The sequence below is a fragment of the Cornus florida genome, unplaced genomic scaffold (genome assembly GCF_030987335.1).
Source record: "Cornus florida cultivar Cherokee Brave unplaced genomic scaffold, ASM3098733v1 CherokeeBrave_3.0.0_Hap2_Chr02, whole genome shotgun sequence".
Classification (NCBI taxonomy): Eukaryota; Viridiplantae; Streptophyta; class Magnoliopsida; order Cornales; family Cornaceae; genus Cornus; species Cornus florida.
In genome coordinates this window covers 1746220-1774078 of record NW_026775572.1, presented here as the reverse complement: position 1 = coordinate 1774078, position 27859 = coordinate 1746220, and the positions used below count along the sequence as shown (strand labels likewise).

At 36.8% G+C, this 27859-nt stretch overlaps 5 protein-coding genes across 8 annotated transcripts in view; 3 read left to right on the top strand and 2 right to left on the bottom strand.

Moving 5' to 3' along the window:
• Positions 1–1638, top strand: part of LOC132291958 (insulin-degrading enzyme-like 1, peroxisomal) — a 70168-nt gene extending 68530 nt beyond the window's left edge. The window contains exons 25-26 of the mRNA XM_059790318.1: positions 5–127; positions 1062–1638. Of these exons, the coding sequence (XP_059646301.1) occupies positions 5–127; positions 1062–1313 (375 nt within the window). The 3' untranslated portion in view covers positions 1314–1638. The remainder of the gene's footprint in view (positions 1–4; positions 128–1061) is intronic.
• A 1140-nt stretch (positions 1639–2778) lies between these two features.
• Positions 2779–5211, bottom strand: LOC132288907 (uncharacterized). The gene is made up of 5 exons (XM_059789896.1): positions 5036–5211; positions 4779–4938; positions 3710–4065; positions 3220–3439; positions 2779–2787 (listed from the first exon to the last, which is right to left on the bottom strand). The coding sequence occupies exons 1-5, from the start codon at positions 5122–5124 to the stop codon at positions 2779–2781; spliced, it is 834 nt and encodes a 277-aa protein (XP_059645879.1). The 5' UTR covers positions 5125–5211.
• Positions 5212–6930: 1719 nt separating this feature from the next.
• On the bottom strand, positions 6931–13195 carry LOC132291921 (uncharacterized). 3 transcript variants are annotated; one of them, XM_059790315.1, is made up of 9 exons: positions 13056–13195; positions 12092–12298; positions 11920–11969; positions 11658–11727; positions 11459–11564; positions 10642–10708; positions 10451–10526; positions 7900–8198; positions 6931–7332 (listed from the first exon to the last, which is right to left on the bottom strand). In XM_059790315.1, the coding sequence occupies exons 2-9, from the start codon at positions 12249–12251 to the stop codon at positions 7249–7251; spliced, it is 912 nt and encodes a 303-aa protein (XP_059646298.1). In that variant the 5' UTR covers positions 12252–12298; positions 13056–13195; the 3' UTR covers positions 6931–7248. The 3 variants fall into 3 exon arrangements, with proteins under 3 accessions (XP_059646298.1, XP_059646300.1, XP_059646299.1); XM_059790317.1 differs by having other exon boundaries at positions 12092–12290; positions 13056–13189; XM_059790316.1 differs by lacking the exon at positions 13056–13195 and adding an exon at positions 12912–13049.
• Positions 13196–14954: 1759 nt separating this feature from the next.
• On the top strand, positions 14955–23770 carry LOC132291879 (cytoplasmic tRNA 2-thiolation protein 2). The gene is made up of 7 exons (XM_059790312.1): positions 14955–15340; positions 18852–19200; positions 19289–19375; positions 20324–20445; positions 20617–20695; positions 21104–21501; positions 23292–23770. The coding sequence occupies exons 1-7, from the start codon at positions 15018–15020 to the stop codon at positions 23338–23340; spliced, it is 1407 nt and encodes a 468-aa protein (XP_059646295.1). The 5' UTR covers positions 14955–15017; the 3' UTR covers positions 23341–23770.
• A 125-nt stretch (positions 23771–23895) lies between these two features.
• On the top strand, positions 23896–26824 carry LOC132291895 (tRNA-uridine aminocarboxypropyltransferase A). Of its 2 annotated transcripts, XM_059790314.1 has the most exons (3): positions 23896–24627; positions 26118–26236; positions 26402–26824. In XM_059790314.1, the coding sequence occupies exons 1-3, from the start codon at positions 24258–24260 to the stop codon at positions 26546–26548; spliced, it is 636 nt and encodes a 211-aa protein (XP_059646297.1). In that variant the 5' UTR covers positions 23896–24257; the 3' UTR covers positions 26549–26824. The 2 variants fall into 2 exon arrangements, with proteins under 2 accessions (XP_059646297.1, XP_059646296.1); XM_059790313.1 differs by having other exon boundaries at positions 26118–26824.
• Positions 26825–27859: the final 1035 nt, after the last annotated feature.

The following is a 27859-nucleotide window of genomic DNA, read 5'->3' as shown; positions in this document are numbered from 1 at the left end:
ACAGAGCAATGTTAATGCACTGATCGATATGAAGCTTGAGAAGCACAAAAATCTAAGGGAAGAATCTGGATTTTACTGGCGAGAAATTTCTGATGGTACCCTCAAATTTGATAGGAGAGAGTGTGAGGTATAAAGATTTGAAATATCTTTACGCGATTAGTTAAATATAGATTCTTGCAAGTATATATTTGAATATTGCACCAATTTATCCCACATTGACGCAGAGTCACACACCACCAACAAAGTCCACAATTCTTTCCTCCTATACATTCACTTCTACTCTTCACCAACATTTCTACTACCCAAGTGTTTCAGGCCACCAAACCCCCTCCCCCCATCTCTACATTTTTCACTTCTATATCCATTTTCCAATTTTGCGTTTGCTGAGCTTAATTTTGCTTTAATCCTTTTATTCATCACTGATTGCGTTTATAAACATTTATAACCCAGGCTTCCCCTGTTGCACGTCTCTCTCTCTAATGTTTTAACCTTTTGTTTATGTGCTTCTTTATTATAATTAATGTTCTAGATTTTTGATGTTTTGTGATTCTGTGATTACTGTTTTCCGACTGCAAGTGTGAAATGAGACTTGAAATTAGGGTTCTGAGATCATGATTTGTGTAGTAGAAAGTATTTTTGATATGTATATGTATATATTGAAAGTAAGGGTGGGCCTTGGCACAATGGTAAGATTGCTCTATTGTGACTTGGAGGTCACGATTCGAAACTGGAAAAAACCTCTCCATGCGGAGGGAAGATGTATGAGCTGCGTACATCTGACCCTCCCTAGACCCAATGGCAGGATCCTCTTGCACTGGGCTAGCCCTTTAATTTTATGTGTATATTGCAAGTTTGATGATTTTGATTCATAAAACATGTTGATTTTGATTTTGATTCATAAAACAAGTTCTCTCTCTCTAGCCTTGTGATTTTCATTTTGGATGCCTTGCTAATAGGAACCAACAAAATATATTGGAAGGAAACCACACGAAGAGAGAACAATTTATATGGCAACATTACTAGTCAAATTTGATATATTCTCTTTATTGGCTTTGAAACAGGTTGCAGCATTAAAGCAGCTGACTCAAAAGGAATTAATAGATTTCTTTAATGAATATGTAAAAGTTGGTGCTCCTGGAAGGAAAACACTAAGTGTACAAGTGTATGGGAACTTACATTCTTCGGAGTTTAAAACCGACAAGAGTGAACCAGCTGAAACCAACTTTGTTCAGATAGAAGACATTTTCAGTTTCAAGAGATCACAACCACTTTATGGTTCATTTAAAGGAGGATTTGGTCATATGAAACTGTAAGAGTTGAATCTTTGTTGGTGGTGCATAAAACAGAAACTGAAGATGGAATTTCAAAATCCCAACTGGTTGATATCTCGATCGTGAATATTGTCAGAGGTTGGATATTCCATAACAGCGACTGTTCAATGCATATAGTCTCCTAAATTATCTCCTGCTGCTATTGATTTGTCATATCATTAATTTATTATTATGTAATAAATCAATAATAATTATGTGGAAACTCTCTCTCTCTCTCTCTCGTTTGTTAATTTCTATTATAGATGGTGTTGGATTAAGGCGGTTATGTCCTTATCCAACTTCGTATGAAAATATCGTGTTTATCACACTCACCCTTCGAATAATTCATGTTCCAAAACTATCAAACTCTTGATTACCGGATTTTTTGAACACGTATAGGCTATATGTACTACGTACAATTGCTATACATAAAAACTATACATAAAAACACACCTATAGGCTATATGGGTGATGTGTGTTGATTAAAATTTTTTTTTAACTATATATTTGGGTTTATGCAATTAGGTGATCGATCGAGTGCTTAATTGTATTGATATGTTAGTGTTATTAAACCGCCCAATTCAGTACGATCCGATGCAGTTTTTCGGTTTATCGGATTTTTTGAACACCCCTATCCAAAACTTTTAAACTCTTGATTTATCGTTCAATGGATAAATGCCCTAAAAGGTAATTCAGGACACAACATTATATTTCACCCCTTTATTTTTGTATGACAAGTCTGAAAAAGTTATGTTCATCGAAAGATTAAAAAAAATTTATCTTTTCGTGTTATTCAATGTTTAATTTCTTTTATTTTCCCTGATAATTGAAATCCGAATCGAAATCAGTCTCTTCAAATACAACTGCACGGTGTTCATGTTATGACAAGGATTTTTTCTATTCCATATATGCAAGACTGGTAAGAGTAATTCCCAAATTGTAGACAAACTTAAAAAAAATTATGCATGAAGCTCATTATCATAAGAATTTAGCAAAAAATCATAAAAAGTGTACTATATTTCATGGCCTACTAATGTTGTATTATTTCTTTATAAGAGGATGAACCTTACCATTAAAACCAAAACAAAAAACAACAAAAAGAAATGGACATATGAACATAGGTTGTGTTATTTCTTTGTGATAGTGGAATGACCATATGAACATAGATTTCATGGCCTACTAATGTTGTATTATTTCTTTGTAAGAGGATGAACCTTACCATTAAAACCAAAACAAAAAACAAGAAAAAGAAATGGACATATGAACATAGGTTTAGTAGTACTTCTTCTACTGGACCAAAAAAGGCCCCTCCGCCGTATACATAGTTGCGATAATGGCATCATTAGTGTGGTTTTACCCACATTTTCACCTTCTTCTTAAATCAAAATTATCCCAGTAGTGTAATTACTGAAGTCTCCCTCTATACAAAGACTTGATATAGCCGTGTCTAGCTCACTACTTTATCATGCTATGCTATCTGCACAAAATATTGTCAAAATATTAGAGGTATGCAGTCTAATAATTCCAAAATTACAATTATAGACACGTCACACACACACATCCTAACTATTTCTGCTGACTAGTGACCACTACACACACATGTTGGTTAGATTCTCAATTAGTTCGGAATTTGGACCTTTAATAACCTTCTTTGAAAAGGTAAAGGAGATCCACCTTAATAAATTGTATTGGAACAAAAATTCAAATTTTTAGTAGAATGTCAATGATTTTTCTGCTATGTAGCAGGCCCTAAACATGTGTGTGTAAACTGTGAACAAATTATATATAAACACATTCTTTTTCGTGTATTATATAGCATGCCCAGTTTAAGTGTTTCAATTTCACTTTTTTTCTCTATAAATGATTTTTGGACCAAAATGTTCAAAGAAAGAATTATACATTGAGGTACTTGAACACTTCTACCAAAGTAACGCAATTCCGTTTTTTTAGTTGTTAAATCCACATGAATTAACAACAGTAACGTATTGCAATTATATTTTTCATTTAAATAAATATGCATGGCATTGAATAAAATTGAGTACAAAATTGTGATTTGTGTTACCTTGTAAATATAGGGGTCGTTACGGCCTCCTGCGCCCGACCTCTTGACCTCATCCAACTTTAGCAACCTGCACAAAAAAAAAAAAAAAAAAAAAACTGATTTTAATAATCCTCAAATTACCAAACGTATACCAAAGTTTAAATAATCATCACCGTTGATCCAGTCTTGTTACTTTTCTAATATAATCTGCGGCTGTGATAATCCAACCATACTGGTCACTTTTACAATAAAAGCACTAGATTGGATAAGCCATAGTGTACCACGTCACACTCTTATGACACGTGGTCAGTTATCAATTCTAGAGAGAGAGAGAGAGAGAGAGAGAGGGAGTGATCACATTCTCAACGCTTTACTGGTGTCTGGGCTGTCACCGAGCAATTGACGAATCTTCAATTCAGAAGCACAACCATCAGACAAGACCTTCAAGATGGCTTCGGCTCGGTGGTGCAAGAGAGCCGAGCCGATTTGCTTCCTCTTCAGATCACAAGCCAAAGCCTCTCTCTTCCCCATTCGGGTGACATTGTTGCAGGTTCGCGCGCTGGAAATTACACTAGAGCCACTACTGGACAGACTCGAAGAAGCCTCAGTCGTCTCCGATGCAGATCTCGACGGCACCTTCGCTGCCTTGCCGGACAAGATTTTCAAGTGACCGGAGCTTCTAAAGTTCTTCGATCGACTCTTCCGAACTACATGCTAAATTCATAGATTTAAAACAATTTGAAATTCAGAACTAGAGAACTTGGAAACAGAGTCAAACAGGGCAGTACAGTGGATCAACGTAGAGAAAGCATATAACAAATCACAAAGCAATCAAACACAATGATCATGAGCTTCAATTCAGAAGCACTACAGTCACAATGCAACTTCAAGAAATGATCAAGAACACTACAATTGAAAATCGATAAGAAATAACACACAACTTAATTATTTTTAGCTTCACCACCAACTCATATTCAAAACAGCGAAGCTTCAGATCAATCCAAAACTCAAATTCGGCTGAATAAATCAGTCCATAGAGAGAACTCAATAAATAAATAAAAATATGCTATATAGATTAGTCGCCTTTGAACAAATAATTCTTACTCTCTGAACATGTAATTGGAACTTGACCATAGAGTGAGAGAACATGTCACAAACTACGTACATAGAAAACCAAGAACAATGATCAAGAACTTCAAATCAGAAGCATACAAATCACTGCTCAACTCCAAAAAATGATCAAGCACAAAACAATTGAAAATCAGTAAGAAGTAAAATAGAATCCAATCACTTTGAGCTTCATCAACACGAACTCAAAATTCAAAAGTGATGAAGCTTGAGATCAAATCCAAAACGCAAATTCAGCAAAAAAAAATCAATCAGGTCACAAAGAGAACTCTGAGAAAATACTATAGAATTTCGATTACCTTGAGCTTCATCTCGTGAAAACGAGATACAACAGCGACAAACCTAATCCGATGCGATCGAGTCTCCTCAGATGAGCCATCGTCGCAGATTACAGACGATGAACACGATTTCGAATCACTGAATCCCAAGCTCTCTGAAATACTGATCTTCTTCACACTGCTACAAATTCAAAACACAAATTAATTATCTATCAGAAACAGATAAAAATCATAAACTAAAAGAAAATGAATTCAAAATTCGAGTGAGTTTGAATTACTCAGGAGGAGACAGAGGAGGAGGAGTGGTGGAGAGAAGGAGAAGAGCCGAAGCAACTGTGAGTTCGAGCGGACATGGAAATGCTTCCATTTTCGAAATCACGTTTTTGGTTTCTGTGATTCAGAAATGGCGGGCTAATCGAAAACAATATTTGAATTTTTTGGTTTGAAGCTGCAATTGATCTCTCCCTGGGCTCTCTCACTGTGTTTAACGGTTTATAAGTACTGTAGAGTGGGGGATTGTCTTTGCGAGAACGTGTAGTTGCAACTTGGTGAACCTGTCACGGCATGCCACGTTGCAATGAACAATGCCTGTTTTGTACGAGCTTCTATGCAAATTTGGAATTTCACTTGAGATTTTTGTCCTCCTTATTTAAATCATATAAATAGCAATCTAAAAATTTTGAATCCTGTAATATGTAACATGCATTTTTTCGTAAAAATAAAATAAAATAATTGAATTAAAAAATAATGGATTCTACACACTAAATTAAAATAACAGACTATATGATTATTATTCAATTTATTCTTACTCTTCTAACTCTCGTATAGTAAGAAAACTAAGATATTCATTAATTTCTTGTTTTCCTACAGAATGATGAAAATTTGATTTGATTAAAGCCAAATATACTTTTCTAAAATTGAGATGTTAAATAAAAGATCTAAACAAAAAAAAAAGTATGCCCCATCGCATATCATGATTTATAACCTCTTTGGGTCTGGTTGTCTTTTTTCACTCAATGTTATCCATGTTTTTTTTTATATCAGATTTCTATTTTTTTTTTAAAGTAAAAAATGGCTAGTGTTTTTTTATTGTTTATTTTGTATTTTACTAACCGTCTCAGTTGGCTCACGAATTATAATTAGATTATTATCCTCCTCTTGTTCTACTTCAATTTCTTTCTCTTCCTTTTTTTTAATTTTTTTTTTTTGTAAAAATAATAATAATAAATTACTTCTATGGCAGTAGAAGGCTATCATAAAGTAATGCAATCTCAATGAAGGTGAGATTTGAATCTAAGTCACTGGGATGAATAATACCAAAAAAAAAAAAAACAATTGACTTTCTACAATCAATTTTCTTTTTGTAAGATATAGTTCCCTAAACACTTGGGTGATAAATCTTTATTTTTATTACCTATGTTTTTAAATAAAAGAAATATCAATCACCTTTCCCAACAAATCATTTGGGTGTTTATTATTATTATTATTTCCCAAGGCAAGGTGTTAATTAGCTTTTTAAACACCACAAATGGATACGAGGATATTTTAGGAGATTTGATAATTGGAGAAAGAAAGAGGGAACATAATTTATTAGTAAATAATGTATGAAACGAACGGTCAATTCTATGAATGAAAAGGGTAAAAAAAAAGGATTCAATTGTCATTAAAAAAAAAAAAAAAGATGGGGGTAAAATGGGCAATGCAAACTCCCTTCTTCGATCCTTCCACTTCCTCTCCCCACTTCCACTTGTACAAGGAAAGCAAAAACATAAATACTTGGAAGTGTTAACCAACTACTTTTTCTCTGTTCCACATAAAAGAAAATACGATTTTGAGATTAAGAAAAGAAAACATAGTCTATATAGCTAGCTAAGTTCCATGAATGCAGTCATCAATATATAGCTAGGTTCAATTGCCTTCCAAAAATGCTGTCAATAAACAAATAGCATTCTGAACATCCTTCTTGTACATACTGGTTGAGGATCTTCGTTTCACAAAGGAAAGGAATACGCATTCCCCAGATAAGCTGGCCAGTATATATGCAGGTTCAGGGTAGCATAAGGAAGCACTTCTAATTAAGAAGGCGAGTTTTATCTATGCCAATAAATCATGTCCAATTTTATTAGTCACCAACAGTCACTGTGCCTCGAGTGTATTTCAACCTTGCGCAAACTACACCAAAAAAGAGTAACAACTCCATTTTCCAACCCCAAAAACAAATAAATAAAGCAAAATGCTAATCATCACCATGATTCACATTCCCAGAAGCATTCACATTCCCAGAAGCAAAATGCTAATCATTTGCTCTCAAGATGCATAAGAAAAATCTTTGTACATATGCAACCAAAACTGAGTAATGACCTCGCCCTCTGAGAATAACGGTCTGAAATCCTTACTATCACCTCAATATAAGAGAGGATGAACAGCAATGAGTTGAAACGGAATGGCTACCACCTAGCTTTTGCTACTGATAGAGGATCTCTCCAGACTGCTAGTCCACCTCCATATCAGCAATGGCTTCATTCAAGATGCTCTGGAGTTCCTTCACTCTTTGTCTTGTTAAAGCAACACAATCCTGCAACCATAGCATGCCAACTCATTAACAGCCAACAACTGAATTCTTTTGTATTTTCAAAGTTTATTTGTATCATGTCTTAGTAATCACCAATATGATTTGAGTATTAGGTAATAATAGACATATTCAACTAAAGTTACTGACAGAAGAGTTTTTGTATACATCTCCAGTTATAATCCATCAATTCATTTACAGATTTTCAAAGAAACCATCTAGTATATCCAATAAATACAACATCTCCACCAAGGTTATTGATTTGACCAAAACTAAAAATTAAAAATAAATTGGTTTTCTTGAGCATAAAACTATTCTCAAATTCCAACTAACCTTGAATCATTCTCTGTCAATAAAATCACAATTATTTTTTTATTTTTTTATTTTTTTGTGATTTCACTTTGATTGTGGCACAGCCTTCATTTTTTTTTTCCTAATGAGTTGGTGTAGGACCCACAGCTTAAACACGTACAAATCCATATTTGGTACATTTGATGTGTCCTCTTAATTACATAGTAATGTTGGTAGAACTTTAGGTCCCATTGCAATATGAAACTTGAGCTGCAATCTAACCTGGATAGCTGATGTATGTGCGAGAACTGGTCCGCCTGGCTTGTAAAGTGACACAAGTTGACAAGATGAATCCAATACCACAGTTACAAGAGTTTCCATAATGGACTCTTCCTCTGCTGTAGGATCTGCCAGGATGTAGTTCTTGTGAAGTATGCATGTTAAGGAGAAAGGAATGCTTCTCAACTTGAGCGTCCTCTTGTCTTTATTCACTGGCTCCGTTTCCAACTTTGTTCCCTCAATTCCATCAGAAACAAGTACTATTCTTCCATCATCATTCAAAGAAACTACTGGAATTTGCACTGCAAGGCATGAAAGTTCAATTATAAACAGAGTGCAAAATATATTGCCGGTCAATGGTACATAATGGATTGAAGTGGAATTCAAGTTCGAATGTTTGATAAAAGTAATGAACTTGGGTACCCATACATCTCAAGTTCAAATCAGTAGATAAAACTAATAAAATTTAGGGATCATGTCAGACACCAAGGAGATCTTGGGAATGCTTTAGTTTACTTTGTTGCAAAAAAGCAATTGCGGAAATTTGTTTAAATAGAAACAAACCAAATCAGGGAACAAATCTCTAAAAGCAGCCTGAGTGGAGCTCACCTGACTTGCAAATGAAAGATCAGGACCCAACAACAGAGGGCGCATGTGACTTCAATATGGACAAACATTCAGAGAAACCAATTTAGACTAACTGATTCTACAAAGATTTTTTAGAGTATGTAATCTTAGCAAAGATTTTTTGATCCTCAACAATAAGAATCAAATCCTTAGTGCCACGCCACCACTTTTCCACTATGCTAAAAGGGCTTTCGCAGAAATTTTAAGAAAAATTTTTTAGAGAAAATTCTCACTCAGATGTATTAGTCATTCAATCAATATAATTCCTTGCATTGACAAACTCTAAAATGGGGCCCAACATATCATTAGTCCTGCATCACGTGTTTTAGTAACATTGCTTGAGAACCATGAATTGACGTTCAAAGGCAATTTTTCCACACAAAATATGTGCACATAAGACAAATATAACTAAAATAACATTCCCTCACTGATTCGAAACACGGAAACAGCCTCTCCGCATGCGGGGTTAAGGCTGCGTACATCTAACCCTTCCTAGACGGGCCAGACCCCGCAATGGTGAGAGCATCATGCACTGGGTTTTTCATGTTTCTAACTCCCCAGGCATTGCAAAATGCCACAGAACTCCCTAGATAGCCAAAAAGATTGACAACTTATTACTGTAGACATTATGAGAAAAAATATAGAAGAGACTTGTCAAAGATGTATGGTGTGCTTTTGACAAAATGAATATGCAAAACATTTTGTTCTCCGAAACTCAGTTTAACATATTGAGTTTACAGAACATAGGGGGGGTTGTGAACAAAAACAACAGAACACTTTCTTTTCTTTTTTCTTCATTCTTCTTTTAATATGTGAGAAAGTTCAAGATCATCAATCAAGCATTTATTATATGCTCTGGAGATAGAGAAATAGAGAGAGAGAGAGAGACAGAGAGGGGGGGGGGGGGGGGGGGGGGGGGGGGGGGACTATAGTTGTGTTAATCCCTGTTAATACAGGGTACTAGTAGGATAGGTTAACTGGGTAAAGGACTAATTGATATTTATTCGTACATAGCGCTTGCCCTTGTACTCAAAGCCGCAAAACTCATGCTACACAAAGCAATGGCCCCAAATTGTGTTGCTTTTAAAATAAATAAATAAAGTAATGATATGCATTACTAGAACAGCAGAATTATGCTATAAAGTAAGCACCAATATCCAGATCTATGATGCTTACCCTCAATGTTTCTACCATATCCTGACTCCTAAGGGTAGTAATTCATACTAGCATCAATAGGCCTAATACAGAAGTACGCACAATAACGAGCATATCTCAAATCAAATGACACCAAAAACATAAGAAACCAATAAATAAATAAAATCCCATGAGGAGAAAATCACGAGTGCTAGTAGATCTCTAGCCGACCATGAGTCACAACTACTATGCTAGTCTTGTTCTCCAAAAAAGTTGGAGAAATTTTGCCTACTACCATTTCTGCTCTTCCATAATTGATAAATGAGAGAATTTAAATCTATCTGCATATGTAAGGTTGCAGCAAGAAAAAAAAAAAAAGAAGGTTGCAGCATGTTCACTAGAAAAGAATATTCAAGTTTGAATACATATCCAGCCAACCAGTTTCATTTACATATTCAGACCAAAAAGTGTGCCCATTGGCCATGTATAGCTCTTTGTTTTTGCAAGAAGTTAAGAACTACTTCGAAAGAAGGTGTTGGTTATGACATAAAGTATAATCTTGTGGAGCAAATATTAAGCATAAATTATGCCTCTATTTTGCTGGTGTAATTAGTGCGAGTGGGGTTCCAGGTTGCTGGTGTAAGTTAATGTGAGTTGGGTTCCGTAACTCAGAATTTTTCTTCCTTATTCCTTTTTTTATTTTTAACAAGTATCACTGAATGCCCTACCACCTCCACTGGAATGGGCCTTTAGTGATACAAAATGATAGAAATGTAGACAGTTCATATCTTACAATGAGAGAAAGCAGCAACTGCTGAAAGTAATGCAGCATCAAAAAGCGCACCATCAGCATCCAAACAGTATATATCCTACATCAAAAACAATTCACATAAAAGAAGTCAAATCAAATGTCAAATACGTAGAAGGCATGCTTCTCAGATTCGCATTAATGAAACGACTGATTCAGATCTTGAAAACCATTACCAGGTAGGCCATCCAAGCAGCTTTTCCACTGACCAAGGATAATTCCTTCAAATTAATCATGCCAGAACTGCATCAATTCAAACAAATAGTCAGTTCAAAGATATGTGGCAGTCTAACAGATGAAACAAATAGAACTTCAGATTGAAGGTCAGTCGCTGTATATAACAAGAAATTTTCAAAAAATTAAGATCACTAAAACCGTATATACTCCATACAGAAAATTATTTGGCATAGACCCACAAAAAGCCAGTAGCACGTCTAGCGATTATTTGGAAAGCACATCCGTAATGTTGGCAGAAGTTCATAGAACGGAGAAAATGCTACAGCAGAAGAACAGATAATTTATCTGATTTTCTCTCCAACATTTAATTTTTGTGAGAATGACATGATAATAATAAATAAACCTCCCCCACATTTTCAAAAAATCAATCCAGATGTCCACACTAACAAGTTAATACAAAGGCACATATACAGAACGAAGGTCTCAGTACAGAGGTAACTAAACTGCCTTTAATGTACTTAGTACATGCACAGTGCAAGAGCATTGCAGAGGCATATACATGAGGCAAATGCATTAAGTGGTGAAGATATATATTTTTTCCTAGTTGGTACTAAGTGGTGATGATATATTTACACATTATGCAACCACAAGGAAGTGACCCAAGTAAAAACAAAAACAATATGAAAAAATAAAAAAGTATAGGGCACCCATCACGATATAGATAAAACTATATAACAGAACAATATCACAACTCTAGCCGAATGACATTGGGAAAAAAACTGAGCAATTATAAAGAACAAGATGACAATGCCATGCCTCAAGATAGTGTCAGACAACTGCTTGGACACAACTGGTGCTGCCTCGGCTGGCCTGCCAGGCCTAACAAGTGGAGAACAAATTGGAGGCATGTGGAAATCAATAGCTGGAGACGACAGAAATTACACATTGATAGCCCGTAGATAAAAGCAAACAGGAAACGTAAATAGAAGAAAATATGCGGTTGAAGATAATGAACCTATGCAGCCCTCATCGGGTGAATCTGTTGCAGGGGTCATGACTTCCATTTTAATGGCAGCCAACATGGTCTGTGCAAAGACAGAAAAAATGAGATCGTGAATCAGTTCTGATAACAAAGAACAATTTTTACAGCACATATAAAACCTTAAATTTACATAAACAACTCATGTTAATTCAAAAAAACTTCATCGCAAAATATAAAACTTGCGTGTGTGCAGAGGGAGATAGAGAGAGCATGAGGAGTGGGAATAAGCACTTACAGTGCAACCTATCTTCGCCATTGCTGATCCGTCAGCAGAAGCAACGGCTCCTAGATTTGAGAGAGGGGGGGGGGGGGGGGGGGGACAATTCAAGCAGGAACATGAATTCAGAAAATTCCTAATGAGAAGTGAAAAAGTACAAAGTTTTCAAAGAATATCATACTAAACTAACCAAGGGCCAGAGTTGTCTCCCTAGCTTTTCCAAGGGGCCTAGCATCGGGTCGTATGGACTCAAGAAGATGGCGTTCATGAAAGCGCAGAGGGAAAAGGCGCCTAAAAGCGTCCACCTCCATTTCTGATGACAAATCTCCGGATGCATTTGCAGAACCCATCTTATTTTATTTGTCTTGTTGTCCAACAATACCTGTGATCTTCAAGACTACAAGCAGATTGGCAATAAACAACAGAAAACTTTAAAAAAATGCAACTATAGTTGCACATGCTTTAAAAACTTAGTGGCCATTAAAATTCAACAAACAAAAGCCAAAAACAGATAGTATGCAGTCATCTCCGTTCTAAATGTATGTCATATAATCACAAGATTCACAAGTATCAAAATTCAAGAGAATGACATATCAATAAACCACAAGTAAATGCATGTGGGATTAAAAAGCAAGACTAAAATCCTAATTTCTGAAGGCGTGATCAGAATAAAGAAAGAAAGAACTCAACAGTAAATAAGTGAGGGGGGATAAAATAGAGGAAATAAAACAACGTACGAACACATCCAAGGAAAAGGAAACGAAATTTTTACAGCTTGTAAGCCATAGCACAACGGAAGCTACAACTTCAAGGCTCGAATTTGAATAAAATTCGGCATTTAAATCCAATTAAACTTTATAAGAATTATAAACACATTCAAGAAAATCTTTGGCAATGAATGGCAAGGTTAGTCACCATATTCTCGCAAATTCTACGCACTTAATCAGAACTAAAATATTCACGTATATGGAAGAACAATGCAGACACAAGAAACCGTGATTATTACTCACACAATCAATACACTCGTATATGAATGAAAATAATTTCAGATAATCTAGAGCAGTTCATTTCGAGGCTGACGGACCAAGGAGCGAATTGCCGAGACAACATTACAGAAAAAAGATCGTTCAAGAAGCCAAAAAGGAGAGAGAAACCTAGTGATTGTCGAAATTGACCAGAGGATGATCGCCAGTCGTTGTCTTGACGGCGTGCGACGCCGGGAATGCAGTCCAATCGCCGGTCGCTCAGTCTTGTGGAGCCTGAGAACGACTGAGATAACATCATTGGAGGAAACCTAATTTTTTCCAATATATAGTGGAAAATAACCCAACCGGTTTGACTTACCCGTGAACAAGCGTTATTCGTCGTCGGTTCAAACCAGCGGTCCACTCATAATTTCTTAAAAGGGAAGTTTTGGGCCTTTCAGCTGGTTAATGAAGAATACTGAGATCAATGGGCCTTCATATATGAAAACAGCTCTTTGAATGCTAGATGGAATTCTGATTCTGGGCTTCCAGGCTGATGATTCTCAATGAAATTGATTGATATTTAAATCAAAAAATGTTGTGATGTAGTTCTAATTGTTTGGTATTGGCTTTGGGGAGAAGAGATTGATAGCCCAGTTGATAGAGGCATTCCATGGATATTGGCTTTAAACACCGACCCCTTGAAATTTTGAAATGTCTGGTCTATTTTGTCAAAAGAGATTCAAACTAATTATAACTATTTTTTTGGCCTTCTGGACAATTATAACGGGTGGGCGCTTGTCCATTTACCCAAAAGTTCGAACTATTAGGTAGTCCGATGTGGGACAAGTCTCCCCTTGTAACATTCTCCCCCACCTGAATTCGCAACGCCCTCGTTGCGGTCGGGCCACCCTACCTACCTGGGGTAGCTCACCAGGACGCCTTCCGGGCCGGGTACTTGGCGTGGCACTGGATCAAGGACTGGGTCTGACTCTGATACCAACTGTAACGGGTGGGTGCTTGCCCATTTACCCAAAAGCTCGAACTATTGGGTAGTGCTGCATACCCACTCATTTATACTCATGTCGCTTCCCATCTTGATTCGATGTGGGACAAGTCTCCTCTTCTAACAACAATTCACTTCAAGAGATAGAGCATGCCACTAAATTACACTCATTGATGGTTAATTCAAATTGAATTGAACCGATTGAAAATCTTAAATTGAATAGTGTAAGAATAACTTAAATTAGACTACTAAAGTCTATGGCCTAGTGGTATTTTTTCTCCTTCCAATATGAAAGATAGAGAGTTCGAGTCTCCTGTTGTGAGAGTTAATTGTCGGGACAAAAAAAAATATATACTTGAATTAGTTTGATTTTTTGCTAATTGTCTTTATTTAAAAACCAAATTGAGAGTAACTAGCTCCAATACACTATTAAATCTGGCAAAACTAAAAAAATTAGTTTACTTACCCAAAAAAATTTATTTATCATCCTAATAATAGCTACTCATTCACTTTATCTTTTATGATTTGTTTGCATGTAGAACTTTTAGCTAACTCAAAGGCAATTTTATCCAAACATAACATTTTTTATGTGAAATATAACCTTATATATATATATATATATATATATATATATATATATATATATATATATATATAAGGTTATGTATATATAAGGTTATAATTATTGGTTTGATCAACAGATATATTAAAATTTTCATTTGATTTTTACATATCTCAAAAATTGTTTCAATTCAATAATTAGTGAAAACATTCTATTTTGGTAGTATAATCCAAAATAGAAAGAGACTTATATCCAAAATAGACTCATTGGTAGTATAATCCAATTAGGCTGCAAATATTTTTTAAATTTTGTTAAAATATTAGTCAAATTACTGTGGAAAATTAAACTCGCTCCAACTACAGCATAATTAGTACGAGGCCCAAATTAATAAGGCCCACTCAGGCCTGCCTTCCGTACTGTCCTAGGCTTTTGAAATTTTAGGCCTGACTTAGTGGGCATGCTGACCACTCTAATTTTTGACTAAATATGACCTAAATCCAACATACCAAGCCCATTCTTCTTGTGTCTTATTGCTTCCAAATTACGCTACTGAGAGAGAGAGAGAGAGAGAGAGGGAGAGAAAATGGCGTGCATTTCAGGAGGCTGTCAGTCCGGTTGCTACAAAGAAAAGAACGAAGAAGAAGAGGAACAGTTGCCGGCGGAGAAAAGAGAAGCGGCCAATGGCGTCGCGCCTTGTGGCAGCGACATATGTGTGAAGTGCAAGGTTAAAGAAACCATCGCCGCCACTGCTGCCGCCGTTGGAGGTGGCGGAGATGGTGGCCGATTTTGCGTCGATTGCTTTCGGAGCAATCTTTTCGGTAAGTTCAGGTTCGCGGTCACCTCCAACGCCATGGTTTCTCCCTCCGACAAGGTCCTCGTTGCATTCTCCGGCGGCCCTTCTTCCAGGTTTCTCCCTCTAAAACTCTATTTATCTCTTGAATTATGAATTATGAATAATTATTTAATTGTGAAATCAATCATTCTTTTTGTTCTATTTTATAAGGTAGGCTATTTTATAAGGTAGACTAGTCCTAGCACAAAGACTGGTTTTGGGATGAGGGTTTCATAGTGATGTAAAACATTTTTAACAAATTGGGATGCTCCGTTGTAGAATGTTGGGGATTTTCGAAGTAAGAGGGAGAGGAGACGTTTTATCCTTTTTTAAAGAGATAGTAAGATCTAAGCCATCACATCTTTTGGGTTTTTCAGACTAAATAATTTGAATGTAACCCTCTTTCATTCACTATCAACCGATATTCCCCATACGGAGCTATCGGCACCGTTCTGTGTAACATGTATTAGAGGAATTTTGGGGCATTAGCTTTGAAGGACAGTGACGGGGTTTGGCTGTCCCCCAGGGATGGCGAATAATTATGGGGGATGCTTCTGGTTCCATGTGATACCCCCGGATTTCCAGATGCGGGTTGGCCAGGCCCACGCCCGACTACCCGAGGATATCAAACAATTAGCAATAATCGAATACAGAATATAATTAAGATAAACATGAGTAAATAAAATTCGCTGGAAAGAAACTAAATAAAAATTCTTTATTAAAAACTTAAGAATAAATCTTATAAATAAGAACTAGTCTGTTACATCCAACTTCTCCAATTATAATATAACTCGAGAATCCATCTGGTGGACCCCTAATCAAAAGCCAATACTGGAAAGCGAACAACTAACAAAGAAGTCCACTGCTAAACCACGAAGAACCTCCTACATCGTCGGTAGAATGAGAAGTCGTCTCTGCTCAACACGAACAAGCTCTAAGACCTGGAACCGTTACCTGAAAAATAATAGTGGGTCAGGCCCACGAACAAGTTCTATCCTAACTATAATCCAAACAGAGACCCGATACGCAGATACATCATAGACATCTCAATCATATCTATATAGTCCGTAATAGATAAATATATATCCACACTACAGGACTCTCACTAACTATGCTGAGGGTCTCAACCTGAATAGAAGGTAACATGCAATACGCACCTGAGTGGGCATGACTACCTAAGCCTAACAGGGTATACCTCAACCAACATAGCTAGCTATGTATCCTACTGCATATACGCACCCTAACCGTCGACTATAAGACTCGAGCTCAAATCGCGGTACCATAATTTATATATATAAATTCCCATCCAAACCAATGTAGTGCCGCTCAACCGATTCATTGCCATGACACGACATAAAATTAGGATTTAAATGTTTTAGTTAAAACCCTATTCATCTTAACGCACAAATTAATGCATCTTAGGGCTTTAATGCTCCATGAATTAGTGTTTAAAATCATCACAGTAGCCCAGACATTGTTCAAAAACCCACAGTTGGACCAAACAAGGCGCAACTACTTCAGTGTACGCACAAAAAGAAAGAGCCTGCTCCCAAAACAAGTGGAGCAGGTTCCACTTTGCCTAGAGCCGGCTCTCCCACAAGGGGGAGCCGGCTCTCCTTGCCTAGAGCCGGCTCTCTCCATGGGAGAGCCGGCTCTCTCCCCTTTGAGAGCCCCAGTTTGTTCCTTCGCCGTCTCCGACGATCTGCTCCATCTCTGACCCTTTCCTACCTCTCTGTTGCTTCTTAAATCTGGTCTTAAGAGTCCTAGAAACATCCAACAACAACCCTATGCCTTGTTCACAATAGTTCAATTCAAATACAGTATTTTAAACCTTAACCGATTAAACATGCTTCCACTCCAAACTAGAAACTAGAGGTACAAGAACTAAAACAGATTACTTCCACATATACAGACATCTGATTTAGCATATAACAAGCATGTATAAATTAACTAATGATCAATTAAAACCCTAGAGACAGTCTAAGGATGCACAGAACACAGGCAACGGGAGAGAGAAAGGAAAGAACTTGCCTTAACCGTCTCTGAATTTTCCGATGAAATCTCCGACGACCGTTCCACCTCTGTTGCTCTTGGTTTTACCCACAAGCCAACCTCTGCTCCTCCTCCTCCTTGGTTCAGCCCTAGCCTAAGGCAAAACCCTAGACTTTCTCCCTTTATCTCTCTCTGTAATTCCCTCTGTAACTCTCTCCGTTTTACCACCATTATGCTCACGTCTCTAAAACCCTAAACCACTGTAAAGCTTATATTTATAAGCTTATTACCGTAACCCTAGTCCATATCCAATTAAAGACTAAGCCCTAATTCCAACCCCAGTCGGCCCATAGAAACAAAACCACAGTTGTCATCTACGGCACCTACATACGTGACTTCCAAAAGACTGTAAATAAATAACGAAATAAAAACACTTATTTAACTTAATTACCCAATTATATATAAAAAAAAAACAATAATAAAGAAAAATTATAAAAACACTTAAGGACACACCTTCACACAAGTTAAATCCACTAATGTAATAAATGCAACTAATTCAAATAATGCCAATTAAATCCTTAAACACTAAGTCCATAAACACAATTAATGTAACTATAGAAAAGCAAAATCAAATTTAAATAAATTAATTAATTCAAACAAACACAAACAATAAAAAAAAATAATTCATTTAAGTAAAACAAAATAAACCACTATTCAATAAACAATTTGACACATAGAAACAAATTTAAATTCCAATCTTATCCTTTTGAAAACTAGGGTTATTACATTCCACTTACAAGAATTCGGAATGATAGAACTTTTAGGTTTGTTGCGACCATCATGGACAATCTTCCTTCGCCCAATGGGAGATGAGGTGATGCCTATGGAGGTCCATGTTCATCTACATGGGCTGGTTTGCTAAGGAGCCAAATTATAGAACTCTCTTTTTCCTTCTCCTGGGGGAGGGGAACTATTCTGAGCCATGTCAGTTAAAACTTAAAACTGTTGTATGATTTATGGATTTATTTTAGGGAGGTCATCAATCTGCTAAAGGGAGTTCAACTTCCCAACCATCTGGGCTCTCTCTGTCTTTCATTTGTATTGCTTTCTCCTTTAGTACACTATTGTTTCTTATACAAATTATCTCTCTGTGAGAGAGTATTAAAAAAAAAAAAAAAAATTGACGTGTTCACATCTTGATGAATTGTGATTTATTGAGCCACACAGCATAAATCGGTTATAATTTTTAACTGACAAGGAATGGAATATCCAGCATGGCAAATTAAAATACAGAAATGAAGCCCATCGAGAATAACAACTATTTTAACGTGAAGTAGACACATCAATTGTATCAATTATATGTTCATGGCACTGAGAATTGTGACTACATATTAGTAGACATAACAACATTGTGTAGACATTCTAAAAATATAAACAATTAGTTGAAATACCAAGGAAAAATGGATGTGGATGAATATATTTAAAGCTTCAGTAAATATTTAAAACTCTTCGTGTGGCTTGTCATTTGATTTTCATTTGATGTAGTTTTCCATGTTTAAATCATCTCCCTGAGTTAATATATGCATCCTTTAGGGTGGCTCTGCAGTTTGTACATGAGATGCAACATAAAGCACAGAAGAATTTTGATGCAAGTAGGGATAGATCGTTACCTGTATTTGGTGTTGGGGTTGCTTTTATTGATGAAAGTGCCATTATTTCAGTCCCTTCTCATGAATATGAAAAGGCAATTGAAGACATGAAACTGATTGTGTCAAATTTAGATCCACCAAAAAAAGAATTCCATGTTTCAGCAATTGGAAGTGTCTACTCTTCGTGCCCCAGTGATGGAAGGGATAGGTTGAAAGAGTTACTAGATGCTGTTAGTGACATCACTGGAAAAGAAGATCTTCTGCTGCATCTGCGTATGTTGTGCTTGCAAAAGGTTCAACTCTATAGATTGTCATTTAATTGCAAGCATGAAACAAGGGAAGGTAAACTTATTTATGCAGCACATTGGTTTTACTGTGCAGATTGCTCTTGAACGTGGATACACCAAACTTGTGTTAGGATCATGCACATCGAGGATAGCTTGTCATGTCATCACAGCAACTGTTAAGGTTTGTCTATGTTATTGTTTTCTGTAGTATTTCAATAATTAAATCTGCTTTGAACTTTGTTTTGCTTTGTAGATTGAATGATTTGGTGGTTGATACATCAATTGTGCTTAATAGAAATCAGTACATATCTATGTTAGTGCTAAGATAAAGCTCTATTGGCCTAGGCATATGGGAGTAAGATGTGGGGACCACCATAGAAAATAACAGGTGTAAATTGTTATGTACTTGTGGCAACATGGTAACTATACTGACTCAGGTTTGAGTTGATTCCATTCACACTATGGAATGATAGATCTGATCTGTTAATGGAATTGAGTTGATTAAATAATCAAAGCTGCGTGACAGTTATATATAGGAACAAATATCACCATCAGGAATTAAGATGGAATACTACTACATACGTTGACAAGTAACTTCCTGTTAAGAGACTGAAAGAAGGTAATTATGAATCTTTAACTGAAAGTCAGGTAATTATGGATCTTTATCAACACTATGGATCTGGGTTTTAATTTCATTATCTTCTTGTTTTTTATTACCTATTGCGTTGACTACCTATCAAGTATGCTTCTTCAAATGGTTGAGAAAAGAAAATTTTATTATTTTGTACCAGAAGAACAGCTAAAGGAATAAAGAACTCATTTTATGGAGAGAATTATTCAGGCTGTGTCAAACAAATTGGTTTGTACACCCAAATTGAATTTGGATGGAAAGTGAGAATAACTTTGTTCGGTTAAGTGATGTCTTCTCTCGTGAGAACTTCTTTCTTTTGGTGCATGGACTTTTTATGTTTTTTATTAGATTACTAAGGATTCATTAATTGTTTAAATTTTGTTCATCCATCTTGAAAAGATATATGTAACAGAGAAAAGTTAACAATCAATTAGTAATTTAGAAATGTTAATGACGAAAGGCACCGCGTGCTTTTGTAATTTTATTCTATTTTTTCAGGGCCAGGGTTACTCTTTAGCGGCAGATATACAATATGTTGATGCAAGGTGGGAGATACCAGTGTTGCTTCCCTTGCGTGATTGTCTTGTACAAGAACTCAACATGCTTTGTTACCTTGACAGGTTTGCCATGAACTCATCTCTGACATTGCCCTCTAATTCATTCATATTTCATGTCTAAATAAATGAATGGTGTTTCTGTATACTCATGTCTGCAAAATGATTTTTTGTTGAGAATATTAATAGAATCATCAATACTGTGACCCCATGATGGGACTGATCTTGGCTGGACAGGTTAAAGACTGTGGAGGCTTTTAATGGATCTCGTTCTGGCATCAATGGCTTGGTCTCATCGTTTGTAACATTATTGCAGGTAAGAAGCATATGAGGCATGCCTTTTGTTCCATTAGCTGACTTAACTATCTTCTCAGGGTATGTAAACAAGCAAAATATTGGAAGAATGACTTCCAGTACCCATAAGAGTTTCCTTGTGCAAATAACTCGGAATTTTTTTTGATGTGACTGAAGAGTAAGCGATTAGCTTAAGGGTAATGTGTATTTGATTTTTAAAAGAGTAGGTATTCCTATATTATTCAAGAAGAAACACCTTGTTTTAGAGATTTAAAACGAAATATCTTGCTGAAGTTACTTCCAATTTGCTTGGAAATGACATTCAATTTACTTGAAAAGAAAAACCCATAATGGTTAATCTACCTTGGAGTTGGTTACAGACACAACAAAACACGATGTTGTAATTTTTAGTATTACTTTTGTGTTTCAGGAAGAAAATCCTTCTAGAGAATGCACAATCGTAAGGACAGCTGGAAAGCTTACTCCATTCCATTTTAATAAAATTCCAGACATTGATGACTCTAGTGTTCATTTGGCATCTCAAAGGCGTCAGAAGAAATTCAATCTGAAGCCTTGTGAATCTCTTCCCCCGGAGTCATTCTGCCATATCTGCAATAGTCCACTCAGCGAATCCGACTTGAGAAGTTTAAGCAGTTTTGAGAACTGCCAAACAAGTGCTAAAATTTTTGAGGTTACATGCTGTCCAAGTTGCCAGTTTCAGATATTTCCCAAGGAGCCTGCATCTGTGGATCATTTTTATTCGCTCTTACCACAGCCGATCATTGCCCGGGCAAAGAATGGCAGCTTGGGGAACCAGAGATGGTTAAGGTGAGAGATTAAATATATTTTTAGCATGTGATGCATGAATGATTTGGTGTTCTTTCTAACCCAAGTCCAAGCATCCTTGAACACCTTGTTTCTGACACACAAGGCTTGCAACTGGAAGATCGTTTCCAACCTTTAATAGGGATTAAATTATTAAAGGCTTAAGTGCAAAAAAAACACCTCTCTTAGATTCAAATGGTGCAAAAAACTCCCTATTAGATATTTTGGTGCACAAAACCCCCTGCTATTTGTCTTGGTGCAACTTGCCCCCTAATAATAATCTATTTTGACCAAAATTTTTAATGAAAATTCCAAAATTACCCATTCCGCAGGCAGCCACCACCACAACTACCTCTTCTCTCCTCTCTCTTTCCCTTTCTCCACTGGCATGAAATTCACAGCCAATACCTCATCGGGTTCGACTGGAAAACTCGCTTTAGCTCCTCGATGGGTGTAAGAACCGGAACGAACTTGAAATCCAAACCCAGAAGCTTTGTGAATTTGTGGAGCCGATTGCCGGCGGAGAAAGGGAAAGAGAGAGGAGAGAATTAAAATCCTACACTGTCAAATCATGGAGCCAATTTGGTTCAAGCTTTGCGAATTTGTGGAGCCGATTGGACAGTGTAGGATTTTAATTCGGAGCAAAATTTGGCAATGTCAACCATTTCAGTTGTGGTTTTGAACATCCAGCATCCTTTAACCTTCAAACAATGCAATATATGGTCAATATGTTGTGGTTTAAAGGGCTCAAGCTTTGTATAATCAGTGTCAAAACCATTGATGGAAGTTTAGAAGTTAAAGGGTGAGATTCTGTGGAATTGAGGGTAGTATACTGGTGTGCTGGATGAAGTCACACACACATTCAAAAGTGAAAGGAACCACTAGAGTTAACAATCAGCAGGTGATTTTTGAGCTTAAGCACCGAGTGGTTCTTGCATTAAACAAGCTTGATGATAGGGATACTTACCAGATTGGGGTTGAGGAGCTTGAAAAACCATTGAATGTCTAACTCCAGATGGGGTGGCTCCATTTCTGTCTTGCATTTTAGATACTGATTCGGAGCACAAGAGTGCAGTTCGTAAGGAATGTATCAGACTGATGGGTACACTAGCTACTTTGCATTAAGCCAGCATTGTTAAGCAGCTTAAGGATCCAGATTATGTCGTGAGGGATGCATGTGTGGAAACAATCAGTGTTTTGGCTTCTAAGTCGAGCATTAGCGAGGGTGAATGTGAAGCAGACAATTAAAATTCTACAATGTCAAATGGGCTACACTGTGAATTTCATGCCAGTGGAGAAAGGGAAAGAGAGAGGAGAGAAGATGAAGTTGTGGTGGTGATTGACTGTGGAAAGGGTAATTTGGAATTTTAATTAAAAAAAAATTGGTCAAAATGGATTATTAGGGGGCAACTTGCACCAAGACAAATAGCAGGGAATTTTGTGCACCAAAAAATCTAATAGGGGGTTTTTTGCACAATTTGAATCTAAGAGGGGTGTTTTTTGCACTTGAGCCATTATTAAAAGAGAACAGTTCAGAAATGAAATGGTTGAAGAAAATATGATTCGGACCTAAATTATCTTTCATCTTTTGAGCTCTGGAGAATATTTAGGCAGGTTGACCAAATTTTCAGCAATCATGATGGCATAGTTTTGACTCGCACAGCAGCTGAACATAGAACCATGGTCCAATAATGGCTTTTAAGGAACTGTTCTTGTCTCAGTGGCAGATTTTCCAATATCACTATCAAACGTTTGTTGGATTGCTTGTTTATATTTTTTAACTTTGCTTTTAGGGAACAAATACAAGATTGCCTGCTTTCAGACAGTGAAGACGGAACTTAAGCCTACTATTTCAGTCTTCAAAACTTTTTCCCCTGTTAATCATTAGTTGCTGACCTGTTCTAAGCATTGAGTCTGCACATTCTCGAATGGATGGCTTTGGAAGTGGCAATGACCTGCGGCAACCGGGCAAGATAATTGGAAAGCTAGAAGGGACGCACACCTCAGATTTCAGGAAACAGTGATCAACCTGAAATTGTTCAATTAAGTTGCTGCTGCTGCGGTGGTGTCTCGTCTGTAAAGACATGAAAGTTTGATGCCTGATCAATTCATAGCTTTTGGTGACATTAATCAATTGTTTAAAATCACACCCTGAAAGGAATGCCTATCTATTATACTGGGAGCTATATATTTCCAGAAACATTAGCATCTTTAAAATAGTACTGTTTATTCAGGTGGGTGATTCTTATTTTTTGGCAGCTTGTTGTTCAAATTCTGGACTTGGATTGATCACTGGATGAATGTGAGGAATTTGAATATATGTGACACTTGGGTTGCTACAGGTACAACAAAGGAGTTATTGTGATTATGAACAATGAAAATGGATCTGTTTAACGCCCTTGTGCAAAACAAATTACTGGGAGTGAGAGTGCCTTCTTTCTTATCACTCTTACAGAATTTCAATGTACCTATTTTAATTTTTCCATCAAGGGGACACCCTCGTGCAAAATAAATGCGTTCTTTTTATCACTCTAAAAAGGAAAGTTTATTAGGCTCGATGAAAATTTACTCCAGTCGGGTCTGTTTATTTAACTTTTTTAAAATGGTTTTTTTTTTAAGAATAAACTTTGATATGCTAGTATATAACTGTAATTTTATTTTCACTCGTGTTCATAATATTTTGATTTATTATTTGAAAATAAATTTTTGAGCGTACCTGAATGGTCGCTTTCTAGTTTCTCTCTGCGCATTGCTTCCCCATGGAACTAGAGCTCCCAATACACATCGACCTCACTGATCCCACCACCTCCACCGAAAGGGACGACCGTCGTTCTGACATCCGGCGGAGAATTTGCAGCAACGGCTGTGACAGACCAATAAATGTGTGCCTCTGCGACACCATCCCTACCGAACCTATCTTAACCTGCACACAAATCGTTATCCTGCAACACCCCCACGAGCGTCATCACAAGCTCGCCACCGTCCCAGTTCTAGCCAAGTGCCTCCGCAACTGCCAAATAGTAATTGGCCGTCGGCTTCGCTGCGGCGACTCTCCTCTCCTCGATTCTCTCTACAATGCTGCCCTTGAAAACCCTAACATACCGTTTCGAGCCATCTATCTCTTCCCAGGTATGGACTCCTTTTCGCCTGTCATCAACATCAATAACTTGAATGGTCTGCCGTTTGATTGGCTTTAATAATATTGCACTGATCTTGTCAGTCGGTAAAGAATTTCAATTGGGCTGTTGGGCTGTGGATTGAAAAGTAAGTTCATTTGCTGTAATGTGATAAATTTGGTTGGAAATTCACTTACTAATTCGGCCGACAAATTAAAGAAATAAAAAAATTGTACGTTAGATGGCAACTGAAATTTTGGTATATCATTGGAGGTTGGATGGAAATGTTATGCTTATGGAATTCTTTAGAAATTGTTTTCGCATTGGCACAATGCTAATGGTTTATGCCTTCTTTCACTGTATGAAATAAAATTTCCGTTATCTTCACTCTAAAATGAATTAGGAGTGTACCTTGAAATTGCCAGTATTTTTTATTTTATTTTTTCGTAAGTCTGTAAAATGAAATTGCTAGTAAATTCTTTCCATCAATATATGTGGAGGAATTGGTGAAATCCTCAGCTCAACCTGATAATTGCAGCTATTTCATTCCATCAATATATGTGGATTCTTTGGACTTTATAACGTGCTCCAATTTTCGTGGAGATAAATTGCATGTGCGAATCAGATGGGTAAAACGCCTAAATTTAATAGAGGGGTTTGTTACCTTGAAGTTTTGGGTTCATATCAAGCATGGGTAAGGACAAGGCACGAGATGATGAATCATAAAAATATGTAATCACTCGTGTTGCTTAGATAAAGACATATTTAGAACTACCAATATGCTCTAGCCTAGATGGTATGAACTTTCCCTCTCCAAAGGAAGGTTGGGTGTCTGAGTCTCGGTGGGGACAAAATATGGTTGTGTATGTGTGTTTACTACCATTCGAAAAAAAAAAAGGACACATCATTTATGTGTCAAATGGCGTTTGACAAGTTGAAGACTTTTTAAGTCCGCCGTCAAATCTGGACAGGCGGTGGAAACTACCAAGCTGGAGTACGATCAACTGATTCCTACTTCAAGCATTGGATTTCCTGTCTCAATTAAAAGGGCACATTGGGAGCATAGATAATTGTAACCATATAAATATAAAATGATATCCCGTCTTTTTCTTAGTTGTGCTACTAGAGGCTCTGGGGAAGTCGGAGCGAGGTGGTGGGTTAGAAGGTCCTTCATCAAAGGGTTGAGGAATACTAGCAAGGGTAAAGGATTCATCACTTGCTAGACTTTCAGGGAATAATTGGAGGGGTTGTGCAGGGGTTGGAAGATTCTTGTAGAAATCATACTAGCACCCGCTTGCACCATCTTCTTCTTGTTGTTGTTCCTATTTCAATGTGGAATGAGAATAATCCAGTGTCTAACGGTGCATATGTAGACATGTAATGTATACAAGATTATGTTAATTCCCCTCCTCTTTCATGCCCATTCCTTGACAGGACCAGGACCTTTGTATCTACTTTATTTTTAGTTATGTTCAAATTTCTAATAACATGTCTCTTTTTCAGGTACAGATTCATCATCTTCAATGGAAATAAGTAAGTGGAGATCTTCACTCAATGATCCTTACTTGAGCAACTACGTTTTGATTGCTTTTGATGGGACTTGGAAGCATGCAAAGGAGATGGTACATGCAAGTCTACACTTTGTATCTAAGTTTGCTTTTCGGGTTTGTTTAAACTATGATGTTGATATAGATGGTGGGACAATTTTTGATTCAGAACTAATTCTGAGGAAGGAACCATTTAGTGGGTGTATGAGTACAATGGAAGCTATTGCACGAACTTTGCAGGTTCTCGAGCCTAATGGTGGGGAGATTGAGGATAGGTTGGTTGAGGTTTTAAGAGCTATGGTGGGCTTTCAAGCTTATTATTTGAAGCCCATGAAGCCAAGGCCGAAGTCATTGAAGAAAGGCAAGGGGGTTGAAATGAAGACTTAGAGCACTGAGCTGCATGGTTAGTGATTTGAATTCAACAGGTGTCCAGTTTCTTTCATATATTTTGGATTTGACTTCGATGTTATAGTAATATCTTTTCAATAGGTTTATATTCAGGAGTAGTGATTCATGCTCTTCCTTGGATAATTTTGTCTTACTACATGCATAAGTGACCATACTTTGATTCATCAAAGATGAAATCTCTGATTTTAGGGACGGATTGTATAAGACTGAAAATACATTTATCGATGGCTATGGGTTTATTAATTCTTTTTACAAGTTTGAGTTTGACACATTATGTTTAGTAACTCCAAGTGCCTTATAAAGTTATAAACTAAAAGGAAAATTTTATAGAACATATTTTACCCTTTAAGACCAACTATCTTATATGGCCCAGAGTGTTGGGCTTTAAAAAAGAAACAAGAATAACGAATTCATGTAGTGGAAATGCGGATGTTAAGATGGATGATAGGAGTCTCTAGAAGAGATAGGGTTACAAACCAACATGTGAGGGAGAAATTAGGTGTGGCACCTATTAGTGGTAAGATTAGACAGAGTAGACTTAGTGGTATGGACACATACACTAAAGACCTATAATGCACCGGTGAGAAGAGGAAGGTTAATTTGCATAGAGGGTAGGAGGTGGAGAGGGCGTCCGAAATTAACATTGGATGAAATCTTTAGAGGTGATTTTAAAAAGTTAAATATTATAGCAGAAATGAGCTGTAATAGAAAAAAATGGAAAAAGAGAATTCATGCTACCGACCCCATTCATATGGGATTAAGGTAAGGATGATGATGATGTTTAGTTATACTTACATATTATTGTCTTTGTTGCCATTCTAATATAATTTGTGAAATACCATGTAATGAAGGATTAGGACATATAGAAATTGGCTGTCATTTAGATGTAAATTGAGAAGGCCAGATTTCAATTGCTGATATTCTGTAATGTGCTAATTTAGCTAAGGCTTAGTTAATGGGTCATAAGAGTTATTGAGGGGATAAAGGCCAGAGTTCGATTGTCTGGCAAGTTGTTGATAAAGCCTCCTCCTAGACAAAAAGTTAAGGAGATTCTACTGTTAGAAGCTGACCAAGACAGTGGCAACAATGAATAATTGTTGGTGTAATGATGGCTGTGCGCTATCAAAATTGACTAGCAGTTATACCAAAATCTCAAAGGATGTTCGTGAACTTGGGTTGGGGAGGAGCCTCATTCTTATCCATACAAAATAGCGTGGGAGAAGAACCCCAATCTTAAAGTTCATCAGAGTTGTTTGATGACTCGTTCCATTGGAGGATTAGTTGATACTG